The sequence below is a fragment of the Lotus japonicus genome, chromosome 5, assembly GCF_012489685.1.
Source record: "Lotus japonicus ecotype B-129 chromosome 5, LjGifu_v1.2".
Classification (NCBI taxonomy): domain Eukaryota; kingdom Viridiplantae; phylum Streptophyta; class Magnoliopsida; order Fabales; family Fabaceae; genus Lotus; species Lotus japonicus.
The window spans coordinates 29836056-29854016 of record NC_080045.1 but is presented as its reverse complement, the minus strand read 5'-3'; the positions used below and the strand labels follow the sequence as shown (position 1 = coordinate 29854016).

At 38.5% G+C, this 17961-nt stretch overlaps 1 protein-coding gene across 4 annotated transcripts; it reads left to right on the top strand.

The window, feature by feature from the left end:
- The first annotated feature begins 1212 nt into the window (after positions 1–1212).
- Positions 1213–8265, top strand: LOC130721202 (protein FLOWERING LOCUS D). Of its 4 annotated transcripts, none has more exons than XM_057571959.1 (6): positions 1214–2988; positions 3614–4372; positions 4489–4534; positions 4633–4760; positions 7630–7685; positions 7804–8265. In XM_057571959.1, exons 1-5 carry the CDS (start codon positions 1338–1340, stop codon positions 7635–7637), a joined length of 2592 nt encoding a protein of 863 aa, XP_057427942.1. In that variant the 5' UTR covers positions 1214–1337; the 3' UTR covers positions 7638–7685; positions 7804–8265. The 4 variants fall into 4 exon arrangements, with proteins under 4 accessions (XP_057427940.1, XP_057427942.1, XP_057427939.1 ...); XM_057571956.1 differs by having other exon boundaries at positions 7771–8265; XM_057571958.1 differs by having other exon boundaries at positions 7760–8265.
- The last annotated feature ends 9696 nt before the right edge of the window (positions 8266–17961 follow it).

Below are 17961 nucleotides of genomic sequence, written 5' to 3'. Positions count from 1 at the left end.
AAAACATTTGAAACAAAAACTTGTTGTGAACCATTTGCTTCAAAAACTTGACTTTGTGCTTCTAGATTAAACGAAGAATTTCTTGGACATTATATTCTCAATTGTCGTCTCACTTTCACGTATAAACCCCTCCCCCTACCATACACTACCTTCTCCATGATTGAGTTGTGTTCTTGTTGGAGTTCGCCAACGATGACCAAGGTCGGATTTTTTTTTCCAAATTTCAACCATGTCTTTTACTCCATTCCATGAACACATGGTTCTTCTCTTATTCCTACTGCCCCCTTTGTTGAGCCCAAGTCCACCTAGTGTCAGAAGCTTCTAAACTTAACTATGCTCTGTTTTGGTTTCAAAATCGATCGAGGGTTGCTGTTCTCCATTGGCTTTGATGAAGATGCTTCTAGATAATAATCTCCTTTATGGGGGGTGGTCTCTAAAGAGTTTGGTGGTTGCAATAATTTGAGGACAATTGACTTTAGCTTTTACAATTTGAAGAGGACAATACAATACCCTCGGAAGTTTGGTCCTTACCTAATATTTCTCACTCGGTTATTTGGGCAAACAACCTTACATGAGGGATTCTTTCTGTCAACAAAGGGAACCTAGATAGACCTTCTTGAATCATAATAATAACTTGTGAACCCATTTGGAGGGTTAGGTTCAAAAGATAAAATTATTATAATAAATTAAAAATTGAAAACTATTAGTATTTATGATTTAACAAAGAGAAAAAGTTTGATGCACCGACGGTGTAAAGTTTTTTTACACCGTCAACCAATCAGATTTCAAGGATGTGAGAAAATCTCTCTTTTCATTTAATTTTTTTAATTGACATGTCACATCCTTGAAATCTGATTGGTTGACGGTGTAAAAAAACTTTACACCGTCGGTGCATCAAAATTAAACTCTTTAACAAATATTAATGACAATGATTTATTAATTATTTATGAGTTAGCTCTGGTTAAAAAAAAATAATTATTATAATGATATTAAAAGTTCATGGATTAATTAAATTGAAATCAAAGTTGATTTTAAAAAAATAAGTTATTTTCCGATGTATAAAAAAAAATGAAGTTGAAGGGTCTAATTGCAAAAGGATTATCCCGAATGATAATTCAAGGGGTAAGAGTTAGAAGAAGAAGTTTTATTTATTATTATTTTTTTTGAAAGAGATTTATTTGCAAAAGAGTTATGAATTCTTCTAGTCACCGCTGGTTTTACTTAAAAAAAAAATTGAATCATAATCAAATTTTGGAAGAAGGTGGATAGAATAGGCGAGTTTGAACGGTTCGGTTGCGGTGGTCCGTGGGGATTCCGGCGACACACGAAAAGGCGTGATGGATCCATCAACCCAATTTTCTGGCTTTCAGGTGAATCCTGAACAAAACCCTAACCCTAACCCTAATATTTTCTTAGATTCAATCCCAAATTCTGTCGAAAATCCTAGCGTGAGCCACTACCTCTCTTTCTCTGTCCCCAAGAAGAGGAGGTGTGGCAGGTCCCAACGCAATCCGGCGATTCCACTCATCTTCAACAACGATCTTGCCTCCTATGCCGCCACTGTTTCAGTTGCCTCTGACATTTCCGATGAAATTATTGTGATAAACAAAGAAGCCAAAACAGAGGCCATGATCGCACTCAGTGCTGGTTTCCCGGCTGATTCCCTGACGGAGGAGGAGATTGAAGCCGCGGTTCTCACCGTCATCGGTGGGATCGAACAGGTGAATTACACTCTCATTAGGAACCACATTATTGCTAAATGGCGTGAAAATGTGTCCAGTTGGGTCAGTAAGAAGATGTTCACTGATTATATACCCCACCATTATCACTCCCTTTTGGACGCTGCTTATAGTTATCTGGTCTCACATGGTTATATCAATTTTGGTGTTGCGCCCCCTATTAAGGAAAAAATTCCTGCTGAACCGACTAAGCCTGCTGTAATTGTCATTGGGGCTGGCCTTGCTGGGTTGGCTGCTGCGCGGCAGCTCATGCGGTTCGGGTTCAAAGTGACAGTGTTAGAAGGTAGGAAACGTGCTGGGGGACGGGTTTATACCAAGAAAATGGAGGTAGGGAATAGGGTATCTGCAGCTGCTGATTTAGGTGGGAGTGTTTTGACAGGTACCTTGGGGAACCCACTCGGGATTCTGGCTAGGCAGTTGGGTGATATGCTTCATAAGGTGAGAGATAAGTGTCCTCTCTACCGTGTGGATGGAAAGCCTGTTGACCCTGATACGGATGTCAAGGTGGAATCTGCTTTTAACCGTTTATTAGACAAGGCTAGCAGGCTAAGGCAATTAATGGGGGAGGTCTCTGTTGACGTGTCACTTGGTGCAGCGCTGGACACATTCAGGCAAGTCTATAAGGATGCAGTAAATGATGAGGAGATGAACTTGTTCAATTGGCATCTTGCGAACTTGGAGTATGCAAATGCTGGTTTACTATCACATCTTTCACTTGCATTTTGGGACCAAGATGATCCGTATGATATGGGAGGAGATCACTGCTTTTTGCCTGGTGGAAATGGAAAGCTTGTTCAAGCCTTGGCTGAGAATGTGCCTATTTTATATGAGAAAACTGTACATACGATTAGGTACAGTAGTAATGGAGTGCAGGTTCTTGCCGGAAGTCAGGTATTTGAGGGTGATATGGCATTGTGCACTGTTCCTCTAGGTGTGTTAAAGAAAGGGTCTATAAAATTTATTCCAGAATTGCCTCAAAGAAAACTTGATGGAATAAAAAGATTGGGTTTTGGTCTACTGAACAAGGTTGCTATGCTTTTTCCTCATGTGTTCTGGGAGACAGATCTTGACACATTTGGGCATCTTTCGGATGATCCAAGCCGTCGTGGGGAATTTTTTTTGTTTTACAGTTATGCAACAGTTGCTGGTGGTCCCCTGTTGATTGCTTTAGTAGCAGGGGAAGCTGCGCATAAATTTGAGAGCATGCCCCCTACAGATGCAGTCACACGGGTTCTTCAAATTCTCAAGGGTAGTCTTTATGTGAAAGCTGTAACTTGATATTTCTTTCCCGTCATTAATCAAATAATTCAATTACCAGATAAGAAGGTTCTCAAAAAGTAAATAAGTTAAATTACAGGATAAAAAATTGCAAGTCTATATCAAGTATTTTGCAAGTTATCCTCTATTCTCTTTTATGTGTCTTGGGCTGTAAGTTCTGTTCAGAGTATATAAAAATCAAGATGTATACTTTTTTGCATGGAATCTCCTGTAAATGCTGCTTTTAGTGGTAAGTGAAAAGCTTGCTCATTGAACTGCTTATCATTCTTCTTGAACTTACAAACAAATCTTGATCAGTTTCTGATTACCATCCTGTTTTGTAGCTTATTTGTATTTAGAAATATATATTGGTTTTGTGTTAAGTTGCAATCCTGTATTACTAATATTACGGAGATAATAAAGCTTTTTAATATTCCATCATATTTTTCTTAGTTTTATCTGCTCAGCAATAATTTTCTGAGTTGCCTTTGAAAAGATTCTGTAAAATTTTTAACTGCTCAATATCAGTCTAATCAAACTAGTCAGAAATTTCTGAGTATTGGTTACTATTTTATTTGGATAATATGTCTGAAACAATATGCTTTATCTGGGTGCAGGTATTTATGAACCAAAAGGAATCAACGTTCCTGAACCTATCCAAACTGTCTGTACTAGATGGGGTAGTGATCCCTTCTGTTTTGGTTCTTACTCAAATGTTGCAGTTGGAGCTTCAGGTGATGATTATGATATTTTAGCTGAAAGTGTGGGAGATGGTAGACTTTTCTTTGCTGGGGAGGCAACCACTAGGCGCTATCCTGCTACTATGCATGGGGCTTTTCTAAGTGGTCTAAGAGAAGCTTCAAATATGTCCCACTTTGCTAATATTCGATCACTGAAGATGAAGGTTGAGAAGACCCCTTCAAATGCTCATTCTTGTGCTTCTCTTCTGGCAGATTTATTCAGAGAACCTGATGTAGAATTTGGGAGCTTTGCTGTCATTTTTGCTCAGAAGAATGCAGACCCCAAGTCACCAGCAATCTTGAGGGTAACATTTGGTGAATCTAGAAAGAGGTGTCATGAAGTTGCAAAACAAGATCAACAATACTCAAACAAATTACTCTTTCAGCAGCTTCAGTCACATTTTAATCAGCAGCAGCAGCTTCATGTTTACACTTTATTGTCAAGACAACAGTTTCTTGACCTAAGAGAGGTTAGAGGCGGTGATGAAATGAGATTGAATTTCCTTTGTGAGAAGCTAGGAGTAAGGCTGGTAGGGAGAAAAGGATTGGGGATGAATGCTGATTCTGTCATTGCTTCAATTAAAGCTGAGAGGGGCAACCGTAAACCCGTATCAACCTCAATGACTCTTAAACCAGGTGAGTGATATACATTAATTTTTCTTGTTTATTTGCGTCTCTTTATTTTTTATTCTTTCTCGTCAGTTTTTACATAGTTGCTAGAGCTATATAAATAATATTTTACATGGTCTAAGGGGCGACAAAGCTGAAAGCAGGCATTCTGAAGCGAAAGTTCATCAGGTTTGAACTGAAGTTCTTGATATTCACAAGTTTTATCATCTTGTCCTTGATATTCCTTTTTATATCAACTTGAAACTTATTTATATTGATTAACTTAGAAAGGCAAAAGTGGTGAAGAAAAGCAATGGTTCCTTGCCTCATGCTATCACAAATGTGGGGAGTGCCTCTAAAGTATCAGAAGAGGTTCCGATAATAGCTCAAGTGCTTCCTGATGTACTTGTTTCAGGTAATTTATTTATGATGGAAAAATACATTGATACACTGTATCAACTTTTAAAATGTATACTCTATGGTTTTTTATGTTACTTGTTTTATAATTTTGTATTAAATTCTTTTTTTATTTTTTATTTTGTGCTCATAGTTGGATTTTTGTGAAAAGCTATTAAATGCTATTTTTGGAAAAGAATCTGTAGATACTTTCTTTTGTATATTTGGTGGATTGGTCAGAACTCTAACCTGAACGTTAACCGAGTCCTGAATTGTTTATATTTTAATATTGTCTTTAAAGAATTTTTTCTCAGCTTACTAGCTTAGCATATGTTTTATCAAATATTATGAGACTTTACCTATTTGTAGGGTAAAGGTGTTATGTCATTAAGCAGCATACATGTTTCCCTATTTCTATCTACTGTGATGGTTTGCTATATCATTAAGAGAATAGGCGGAAACTGAGAGGGTTGGATGGGCATGACCCTTGTGCCTCTCACCCGCTCCCCCTAGAAACATTAGTAGTAGGTAATAGGGTCTATCTTCTTTAGTCATAAAGCAGGATTGTCAATAGCGCTGTAGTGGTGCTTTAGCGCCGCAGAGGTGCGTATTTTTTAGGGGGTATTATAGGTTTTTTACTTAAGAAACATAATGAAAAGGGTCTGGATTGAAGAGCGTGATGAGAAAGAGATCTATAACTGTGATAGTAGAGGAAGTGATAAATAGGAAGACTTGGACCTATAAGAAAATAATTGATGATTCCTATTTATGAAACTCTATTTGAATTTTCAGTTTTAGGCAGTTTAGCAAGGCTTAAACTTCTTGGTCCAAGCCATACACCTTAATGCAACCATTTGCAAACTCAAATCCACCACCACCACCACATACCCATCAGAAAAAACACACATCTACTTCCTCATCCTCCTCCTCTGGACTTCTTCCTACCTCCTCCATGCTTACCAACCACATCCCCGTTTCCCCACAGCACCTTCACAGTTGAGGTGTTTGGGGCTCAACTGTGATGAGAACATATTCCAAATTTCGATGGCTGTGAAGTGGTGTTTGGGTTTCCGATGAGAGATTCCCGGGAGTGACATTGTTTGTGTCAATGGAGGGATACATTGTGGAGGAGGAAAAACATGAGAGAAGGGGGAATTTGCATCTGGGTTAGCGAATTGGACTTGTGGGTACAAAGATTTTTGAGAAAGAGACATGGTTTGAGAAATTCCATTTTTGCTGTTCAGGGCGTGAAGAGAGGTTGAGGGTGGTGCTCGTGGCAGGGAGGAAGGGTGGTTCACGGTGGTTTCTGGGCTGAGGTTGGTGGTTAGCCAGAAACAACGGTGGTGGCTTGGAGGAGGTGTGGTTGTTCTGAAGTTCAGGTGTGGTGGTTATGGAGGAAGAAGAAGAAAGGGGAAGAGGAAAGACTGAAAATGATTAAAAAAATCAGAGGGACCTAAACTGATGCGAAAAATCTGGGACACCTCTATTAGGATCTAAATATTAAGGATTTAATTTAGGATTCAATATTTTGTTTTAGGAACTAATATTGTATTTTAGGAAGTTATCTTTTATTTTTGTTAGGATATCTTCTTTATTTCTTAGAGGTTAAGTTATCTTATTAGGATTAGTTTATTATAAATAGGAGTACCCTCCTTAGTTTAGAATCAGGGATTAAGTACTTGATTCTGTAAGGGAACCAGCCCTTTTGGAGGAACCAGCCTCTTGTGTCTTTTATTTATCCTTATTATTTCAATAATATTAGTCTCTTATTCAGAAAATACAAAAATATTTTCGGATCCTAACAACCTCTGCTTACTGGACTCACTCACCACGTGGCTGTTGACTAAGTCAAAATTATGACATGTAGGCAGGAAACATCAATTGGACCAATTTAGATTTATTTTTCAGGGAAGATATTTTTTGAAGGGACCCAATTTGATTCGTCATTAAAAGTCATGACTTAAAAACATATTTAAGCCTAAAAATTATATAGATTGCAGAAAAAATTCAGCATAATTCTCGCTATGAGCTATACCTCTAGCATTTATGGGGTTGGCTGTTTATGCACCACTTTCCAGATTGAAGACACTAGGCTTAAGGGCTGTATATGGGTGAATTAGCAGATTTTGTAGTTAAAGCTGAACCTGTTCATATACCCCAACGAGCTGCTCCATATTATTTTGACTACATGTGATTGAATTATTTCTCCTATTACAATTCTATTCTTGCATTGACTTTTATATATAGGGGATGTATCATATGAGAAAGGTAATCTTACGTGAGAAAATGATAATAAATCACGATCGTTAGATTTAACCATCAACGGTTAAGATTAAAAGAATTTAATGGTAATGTGATTGTCACATGATCACTTAAAAATGTCATGTGATTTTTGTTATTGTCATGTTCATGTAATTTATTTTCTGAAAAAATATTTGCATTTAGACACATCTGTTTTTCCTTTTTCCTTTTTATGTTCAATTTTCTCTTTTGGAGGATAACTTATTTCTCCCCCTAGTTGCACCTGACTTCTGTAGCCGTTCACTCCCCTCCCCCCTCTTCAAAATCAAATGAATTACAGTAGTATAACTTCAACTTCCAAGTGGGCACGTGTTAGTATTTCATTGTACGTTGCTTTTCATAGTTATGTAATCTGTATGAAATGCTAACTTTCCAAATATTTCTAGGGAGCAATCATTACGACTTGTCAAATCCATAAGTCTGAATCCTGATAGTTTTTTCTTGGCCTGAGCTTTAAGTATTTCTTGTATCATATTCAATAATAAGTCAACTGATGAAGTCAGTAGTCCAGTACTAATGTCTGTCCCATTCACTTCGGATATGTGATTGTTCTATTTAATAGACTAACTTTTCAAATTAAATTGCAGAAAGTTGAAGATTCCGCTCAACTTGTTTTCCCTGAGTTCTTCTGTCGGGTCACAAGGTATAATTCTTTGTATCCCCTGTAGGATATCTACAATTCTCGTAACGTTTTTTTAATGAATGGTAATTTTCAAGCTACATTTCAGGGTTGTTGTAAATGGTATTTTGTAAATAAATAGATCTTCATCACAGAGATAAATCCAAGATCTTAATGACTATGTCAGAGGTGGTGGCCCACATGGTAAACAGATATCTTTTTCCTTGACATACTCTGTTTGTTTAGCATGAAAACAAGTGGAAGGAAAACAATGGAAAATGGAGGGGGATGAAAGTTGAATGGAAAACTCAAGTCTTGGTTGTTTGGATAACAATGGAAAATGGAGGGGGATGGAATACTTACACATGGGTCCCACCAAAATGTTTTCCACACAAGTATGGACGGAAAACTGAAAAAGCAAACCTTTCTTTATCAAAAGTCCTATGACACCCTATGTTTCACAAATGTTAATAATAGTGCAGTACGTTGACTATGTTCATCTAGAGGATGAAATTGTAATTGCACATCATACTCATTTTCCTTTATCTTACTTTTGTGTCTATTTTACATACATTTTCACTCAATCCAAACAACTTCAAAATCACCTCATTTTCTACTTATATTCTTTGGGTGTAATCGGACCAGATTGGTACGGATTTAGGGTGTTTAAATGTCCGAACTAATCAAATATGTTCGGTTTGGGTTTGTTCGGATTTCATGATTTTTACTTCTAAACCCGAACCAAACCAATCCAATCTCGATTGGATTGGTTCGGTTTGGATGGTCTGATTTGAAATAAAAAAATATCATTTGGAAAATATGCACGAAAATTATTCTAAAATCATGAAAAATTATAAAAAATATGACATTTTTAAAGAGCAGAACATTCGATAATGACATAATCCATATAATCTAAATAAAACTAACATCTCTAATACAAATATAAATATGTAATGTAATGCGCTGAAAGTGTTTGAGCTTAATGTAAAAAATTCTCAATTTATTGAGTTGGTTCGGATTGACCGGTTTTTCAATCTCCAAATCCGGTACCCGAACCGATTGTGATCGGATTCAGCCAAAAAAATCCGAACCGAACCAATGATCCATTCCAACCCACCATCATGTGTTCGGTTCGGATTGGTTTGATCGAATTCGCGGATTGGACCATACCCGCTTACACCCCTTTTCTTTCCATATATATTCCTTCCACTTATATTCCTTCCTCCAATTTTCACCTCTACATCTAAACAGAGGACATGTGGTTACCAACTTTTCATACACCACCTAGAGGTATCTAAATCTTTGGTTTTGGTATTTAGGTGGTGTAAAACATCAATGCTGCGAACTGACATCTATTAAATGTTGAGATTGCCTTGGTCTATATAGCCACCTTCCTGATATGCCTGGTAATGTGGGTACCTGACAGCCTTGTCTTAGGTTTATTATCCTCATGTCTCCTGCAAATTGGACCTGGTTGTTGTCCTTGTTTCAATGTAACCTTTTAAGGAAGCTAATGGGGTAGAGAAAGTTTAGTTTATATTAGATTATGAAATCTCAGCTGTTCTGCATGTATGATTTATGAGGACGTAAAACAGCAAGGTGTAACATAATATATGAAATGAAAGTCGTGTTCCTTAAACTCCCGCGTTTTTAATTCTGTCTTGAATCTATTTTTTTTTTGCCTGTTATGATGAGATAACGTGAGCCAAGATGATGAGATAACTTGAGCCAAGAAAATGAGATTTTTTTTTTTTTGAAAAAACCAAGAAAATGAGATTGAACTAAGCAAATGACAGAAAATTGATAGTTAGATTCCAGCTAGCCAACTTTCAGAAAAAAAAAAAAAGATTCAAGCTAGTCCAATCCAATATTTGTAGTAGTTTGATGTTATAACCATTTTATTCAAACCCCCCGAACATCTATTTAAACTACCCTTTAAAGTGCGAAAATACAAAAATGCCCTTAATGTAAAAAAAAACATAACTTCATCAACACATTCTCTCTCTTTCTTCCCTTACCAACATCACCATTTACCCATCTTCATACCCATCTCCAAACTCAACCTTCATCCTCTCTCCATTGTTTGATGACGTCGTCATCGACCTTTCGTCGTTGTTCGTCGTCGTTGCTGTTACAATCGTCATTTTTAGATTCGTGCTTTGTTTTTTGCAATTAAACACACTTTAGCATACGTGGCACACACACTTTAAAGTGTGTTTAGTTGCAGATTTCAATAAAATTGGTATCAGATGACTTTGAAAAATTATGAGACCATCACAGTAAATCCAAGATGAAGGAATTTTATGGTGGAAAAAATCTGGTGGAAAAAATATGAGACCATCACAATACTTGAAGATTTATGGTGGAAAAAGTATTTTGAAAATTTAAAATAAAATAGCCGATGAAGGAATTTGGATCCGAGACACAGGGCTTATGGCGCGTGCGGTTAATTTATTTTTCTCTTTAACTTTGTAGTTGACTTTGTCTTGATCCAAGATTGTAGAAAAATCAACTTTTGGGACCGAAACATTCTGCAGTGCAGAAATCCTTACCAAACGCTGAAATTTGCAATTTTTCACTACAGAGTTGAGCACACAATAATCATATTACCTTAACCAAGAAGTACCTGTCTCAAATTCGTTCCAGAAATTAAACAGGAAAATAAAAAAAGAAAGAAAGAAATTTATCGCGCGCTGCATGAACACAGAGACATTTACTTAAGTATTTTTTAAAAAAAAATTAAAGGTAAAGGTTGTGTCTCTACGAGACTACTTTGCAACAAATTGATTTATGGTGAAGATGGGCGCTGATTTACCTTCGGTTCAGCTCACTTACTTCCAAGCTTCTCCCACTGGGATGGCTCCTTTGCTCCTGGATGATAGGCTGGGTGTTCCTCATTTGGGGCCTTAGTTTTGTTTTCTGTTAGCGTCATCTACCAAAAAGAAAAAAAAATTGATTTCAGCAGCACACATTGATTCTGGACATGTTAATTTTTCAACGTAAATAGAGCTCCAACCAAATGCTTGGATTTTTGGGAAATTAGAATGAAATATTTATCTATCTATTATAATATATAAATTCTGAAGCACATATTATAATGCCGACATCTCAACGACACACAATACAGATTTTAACACGTCAATAAAAATCTAACGTGGACACCTCCAAATTCTTCCAATCACTTCTACACTTGTGTTTTGCGCATTCTTCTGGTTTCTTTTTCTTCGTTCTACTATCCCTTTCTATGCAATCCAAAAGCCACCATATCGTCCCAATTTTCCACTAAAAAGCTCGCTCTTCATTTCGCTTCATAAATCTCAAGCCAAAGCCACTCAACTAGCTCCTCTACCATGACCCTAGCCAGATCTCCCAGCCACCCGTTGTCCGTTGATAGCTCCTCTCAGAGCTCCTTGACCGTGCATGTCTTCAATGCCACCGCCGTCGGGCTAGACTCCTTAAGGAATGTTGTCGCCGCACATCCCGACCCTGCCGCCACACAGTATCTTCTTCATCCATTAATTGTTTCGTCGCTGCCCAATATAAGCTTTGCCCTTCTGCCACTACCTCAATCCTGATGCGGTGATGCCTCACCCTTCTTCTCTCACCTCAATCCTCAACCACCCTCGCGAACGATCGTCGACAACAGTCTGCCCCCTCTTCCTCCACCAATCTCTTTGTCGCTTCATCAAATAATGCGGTAAGCTCCTCTGCAAATGAACGACCGACGATTGAGTTACCATGGTTCTTGAGTGAGTGGTTTTTTCGGTGGCTTGGTGAACTTGTACTCTCCGACGATGATGTTATTTAAACTAAATGATGAATCACTTCGAGCCCCTCATCTTTATCTTGTGGAAAGCAATTAAGCTGTTGAAGGTAGATTATCTTTCCTATATTTTTATGTTGAATATGCTGCAAATTCCTAGACAACACTAGAGTTTTCTAGAGTAAAATAATTAATTGTTATCTAGTCTATTATCTAGATGTTTCTTGTATCTAGATGTTTCATGTATCTAGCAACTACTAATTAATAAAAAATTAGAGAACCGACTCCATAGTGCCTATAAATAGGCATGAAGCATTGTGTTGTAATGCATCTAAAAACCAAAAAGCCTAATAAACCATATAGTTTGTTCTACTTCTCCAATATTTGTTTTCCCCTTTCACTCCCAAGCTACACGGCTCCTTCCTATTTCAACTTTTGTTCTAATATAACAACCTTTTTCCAAAACCATCCTATTAACTATATTCAAATACTAATAGTGGTATCAGAGCTACGTTCGATCATACATTGGGCGTAGTTATATAACCTCCCTACTATTTCAAAACTATCCCACCTACTATTAAAAATTTCTCTTGCACTTATAACCCACTTCCATAATTTTTCTAAGCTATGGCTAACGCCTCCCAACCTTCATCTATCACTGTCCCTATTTTCAATGGGGAAAACTATGATTATTGGAGTGCAAAAATGAAGACATATTTTTGCTTCCAAGATTGTTGGGATGTCGTGGAAGAAGGATATACTACTCCTGCAGATACTTCAGCTCTCACTGCAGCACAAAAGAAAGAGCTGAAGGAGAATAAGCTCAAAGATTCAAAGGCGCTATTCACTTTGCAACAGGCAGTGACCGACGCAATTTTTCCAAGAATATTGGGTTCTAAAAGTGCAAAAGAGGCTTGGGATACGTTAAAGGAGGAGTTCCAAGGTAGCGACAAGGTACGTGCCATCAAACTACAGACTCTAAGACGAGATTTTGAATTGTTAAAGATGAAAGAGTCTGAAAATGTTAAAGATTACTACTCTAGAATTAAGGAAATTGTAAATCAAATGAGAGCCTTTGGGGAAGATATTCTTGACAAGAAAATTGTCGAGAAAATTCTAATTACTGTTCCCCGGAAATATGACTCAATCGTGACAACGATTGAACAAACCAAAGATCTGTCCACTCTATCAGTGACAGAACTAATGGGCTCTCTTGAAGCATATGAGCAAAGATTGTGTAGGCATGATGAAGATACACTTGAAAATGCCTTCCAATCAAAGCTCAAATTTCGACAACAGAATAAAGGATATGGAGGGAAGAGGAATTATGGAGAAAGTTCTAGAAGAAGAGAAAGTTCTAGAAATTTCTCCAAGAACAGTCAAGATAAAAATCCTCCATGCAGCATATGCAAAAGGATAGGTCACGCCGAGGCAGATTGTCGGTATTGTGATAAGCCACAATGCAACTACTGCAAGAAGTTTGGGCACGTGGAGAAATATTGTTACAGCAAAAATAGACATCAAGCTAACCATGCAGAAGAGCAAGAGCAAGATCAATACCTTCTCTATGCCACCCAAGACTCAGCCGGAGAAACTGGAGGAAGCTGGTACTTGGATAGTGGTTGCAGCAATCATATGGCCAAGGATGAGAGCATCTTCAAAAACATTGATGACTCTGTCAAAGTGAAAGTCCGTCTAGGAAATGACGCTGTGGTGGAGTCAAAAGGTAAAGGCACCGTCATGGTAGAGACAAAGAAAGGTACGAGACTCATCAGTGATGTCTTACTAGTTCCCAACCTAAAAGAGAATCTCTTAAGCATTGGCCAAATGATAGAAAGAGGCTACGCTCCTCACTTTGAAGGAGATGAATGTCGAATCTATGACAAGCATGACAAAAGGGTTGAGATAGCCCAAGTTAAGATGCAGAAGAGCAATAGAAGCTTCCCTCTAAATTTCAAATATGTAGCTAACATTGCCATGAAAGCGCAAGTTGATGATTCATGGCTTTGGCATCAATGATTTGGCCACTTCAACACACATGCCTTGAAGCTACTATATCAAAAGAATATGATGAGAGACCTTCCATCCTTAAAGGAGAGTAATGAAGCCTGTGAAGGATGTCTCCTCGGAAAGCAACGCAGAGTGTCATTCTCAACAGGCAAAGCATGGAGAGCTAAAGACGTGCTGGAGTTGATCCATACGGACGTGTGTGGACCGATGAGGACGCCATCACATGATAACAACAGGTATTTCATTCTCTTCACCGATGACTTCTCTAGAATGACATGGGTCTATTTCCTAAAAGCAAAATCAGAAGTTTTTAGAGTATTCAAAAAGTTCAAGGCCCTTGTCGAGAAACAAAGTGGAAAACATATAAAAGTACTTAGAAGTGATCGTGGCAAAGAGTACACATCCCGCGAGTTTTGTGAGACCCAAGTTTTTAAGCTTATGCTAAGTGAATAAACTTCTTATTCACGATTAGGGTTGATGTATCGTGAAAGGAAACCTGAACAAGAGTTTACTAAATGAAATAAATTTATGAAGGAGAAAGTTCAGGAAAAGTCTAAGGATTGTATCCGAATCGATAAAATGTATAGCACGATCGATTCGCTTAAACCTAGGACAAGAACCTTAGGAAAAGACTATGTTCCACCCTTGGAACACTGTAGGAATTTAGTCCAAAAATCTTCAGAGACATGTTAGAACTTCTCTTATTCCATATATAACAATCGTTTTGAGGCGAAACTCTAGGATCTACGAACGTCCAATTCCAATCATTAGAAGTTTGCCGAAACCGAAACCCTGGTATTTCAAAACCCTAGAATCACCCGACAATGAAGACTTTTTCTATTCGGAACATCAAATGAAGATTCCACACGCGTACACCCATTTCTCTTGATGATTTCAATCTTTCTTCAGAAGGAAGTTTTCTATTCCGACATTCGATGCAAAAAGTAACTTATCGGGTAAAATAGTTTTACACCGACTTTGCATTAGTCACCTAGAATACAAGGGAACCTCATTTTAGTTTTGGAATTCTTTCGCCAAAACCTATCTTATAATTCACGGAGAATGAAGCCAGAAAAATCAGATTCGCGAAACTTTCATTTTACCGCGTTTTGCCAACCTCTATATATAGCAAGAAAGAAGAGAAAATGGCAAATATCTTACCCATTTTCTCTCTTGAGGCCGCGAGTTCACTAAGGGGAGGAGGAGAAGAGATTTTGTTCATTTCTTGCTTGATCGTCGATCCAACAGTTGCTACTTCAAGGTACCGAGGTATAGTCGTTAATCCTTACCTCTGATCGTCTTTTCCATAGCTTTTCTCTAGACTTTTCTGAGTTCAAAGTTTTGAGGTTTTTGGAAAATTGTCCAAATAGTTTGATTTCTCTGTCTAAACATCTTCCCTACGTGCCCAAGAGCACTTCTGTCGGATTAGTTTTTCCGTAATGTCGCTGAAATTCCGCCGGAATCAATTTTTGCATCAAATACCCATTTTGGGGTAAAGCTTCGTCCTTTGGGCTGAAAACTATCGCCTTAGCTTAGTGCTAGTAGGATTAGTTGTCATAAACGTCGATGGTGACGTCCCCATCCAATTTGCATTTTGAGATTTCAGTTTTGAAATTCTGAGCTAAAAATAATGACCAAAATACCCCTGTGACAATTTTCGATTCGATAATTTTTCCGAGTTTAGAATACCCTTAGTTACGGCTAATGATAGCATAGGAACCAAGTTTGATCGAAGAAAAATCGACCCACCCAATTACCAATAGTGGCCGAGAGCTATAGGGGGGAGGAAGGAAAATTCCTTTTTCAAAAACTTATCCTTTCGCGCTAGATTATCGTACCTCGGAGTATAAGCTACTTCGTGTAACCTTAGTGATGTATTGATAGCTTAGTTTCCGATAGATTCTGATAGTATTTCTGTGGTTTTGCTCTAAAGGTGATTTTGAGGAATTCCCAGAGGAGCAAGGCTTTGATTGTGAAGAAGTGTTAGAAGATCATCCTGGAGAATCTTCAGGTGAGGGCTTCTCACTGAATCTCTAGTTAATGCTTAGGGTCGATGCTTTCGACATTGATTTACTGTTTATGCACTTGTTTGTGTTTGATTGGAAAAATGTTTTCTGAGGCTTCGGCTGACAATGTAGATGATTCATCTACTGAATGTTTTTGAGATTGAATTTTATATGCTAAGTGCTAAGTGGGTAATTTAGGATGTGTGGTGCATGCTTTATATGCTAAGTGCTACGTAGTTATTGCATAATATGTTGATATATGACATGTTGGTTGATTGTGCTGAGTTAATTATGCTTTTGCAATGAAATCTGAGTTTCTGAGTAGTGAGAATAGCGGGCAGGTCATGTCGATTTTATTTTGAGAGTTTTGAGAAAGTTTGATAGGACGAATGAGATTCGGGCTTTGTCATGGTGTTTTATGGATCGAGACATTCTCTGGAGTCAGTTGGGGATTAGGAGATCCCGAGAACTTATAAGATTTGCGATAAGACTAAAAGGATATTATTTTGTAAAGAAAACTCATAAGACATTAAACAACCTCTAAATCTTCAAATAATGATAATAAACTCGAAAGGAAGCTTAGGATGAAAATCTTAGTTTTGGAAAGCGAGAAGTGTCGTCGGATCCAAGTGTTGAGAATATTGGTAAGTTCTGAGTATGTTGATACTCCTTCGCTCTTTGAGCAGTTTGTTTAGCCATCCAAGGGATGAGCCGAGAAGCTTCACTGAGGCGTGAGACCTTGTGGAAAGCATGGATCTTCACTGAGGCGTGAGACCTCGTGAACAGCATGAAGCTTCACTGAGGCGTGGGACCTTGTGAATGCGGGATACTCCACTGAGGCGTGAGACCTTGTGGAAAGCATGGATCTTCACTGAGGCGTGAGACCTCGTGAATAGCATGAAACTTCACTGAAGCGTGAGACTTCGTGCAAGTGTGTAAATTCACTGGGGCGTGAGACCCCGTGAAAGCATAAAACTTCACTGAAGCGTGAGACTTTGTGAATGTGTGAGACTCCACTGAAGCGTGAGACTTCGTGAGAGCATTGATGACTCGAAGAGTTATCGTGAGTGTTTGCACTCATTTTATGATTATTGTATTTTGTCGCAGAATCGACTTTTACCTTAGGGTATTCTTTATAGAGACATTAAGTTAACTAGAACACGTGACGACGTGTCGAGTGAGGTCGGAGACGTTGTTTGGCTAATCACATTGCATTCATGCACACATAGGAGGTTAATACACGGCGTGATTACCGGACCTTCGTCGGTTTCCAAAATGGTCATAAGACCCGGAATGCCGTGTAAGAGCGTTTGTAGACGACTCTTGTAGCAGACCGAAATGGCAGACCTTCGGGTTTACTGCTGATCTGACTACCGTTGTTGTTGGAGTAAGAGGCACGCGGGCCGAAATGGTCCCACCGTTGCTGGTGCTAGGATTGATCCGTTTGATGCCCATCCGTTCCGGAATGCATTTGGTTAACTGGGTTAACCGTCATATCATTTCATGCAACATGCATACTGACTTAGTTGCTGAGTGTGATTGATAATTGTTAATCCTATTTGATGCATGCTATTTGTTATTACTGTCGTTTACATTCATTGTGGAATATGCAACCCTAGGATGTTATCCCTAGCTATAAGCCTAAGTGGCTATTCTATTATCTGTATCTATTGGGTTTATTATTTACATAATTCTTTGGAGTTGACCCTCGCGTCTTCTGTGTGTGCTTTGGCGGACTACGCCCTTTGTCAGATGTCTTTGGCGGGCTGGTTCACGACGGTTCACCCTTCGGGGGGACTAGGGTTGAGATGCTGGAACAGGAGCGCATCGCGGTTGCGAGAGGAGGACGGATGGTGTACATAGACTTGGTCGTTCTGGATTCAGATTCGGACGACGATCACGCTAGCATGTAGGATTGAGTGTTAGTGTGAGCTCCTCGAGATGGGATTAGTGTAGGAGTAGAGTGTTAGCTCTGACCGTCATGTTTATTTGGGGACAGGGTAGTTTCCCGCCTATAACTTTTTGTGTGGTTTCTCTACGGGAATCACAGAGAGTTGGTTGGACTAGGAGGTCTTGTTTTAGGCCGTTTGAGCTGACTTATTCTCAGTTTTGAGGGACAGTGTTGCAGACACTTGACCTTTCTTTTGGATTGTACCTTTTGCCTACGGGCGTTACACTTTTCTTTCCGTCACTGGAGGTTACTCGTGACGAGGTTGTTACTTACAGCGGGGGCTGTAATATATATTGTATATTAGTTCTGTTGTCTTTCGCACTTGCATCTTATTTATTTCAGTCTTGTTTATATTATCGACAAAAAAAAAATATTCACGTTTTTCCGCATTAGTTTATCTTTTGGTTACTAAAGTGACGCCATTGAAATCGGGGTGTTACAAGTTTGACAAATTCTGCGAGGATGAACGCATAGGGCGACAACTTACAGTCGCATACACTCCACAACAAAATGGAGTGTCCGAAAGAAAGAATCGGACAGTTATGGAGATGGCCAGATCAATGCTCAAGG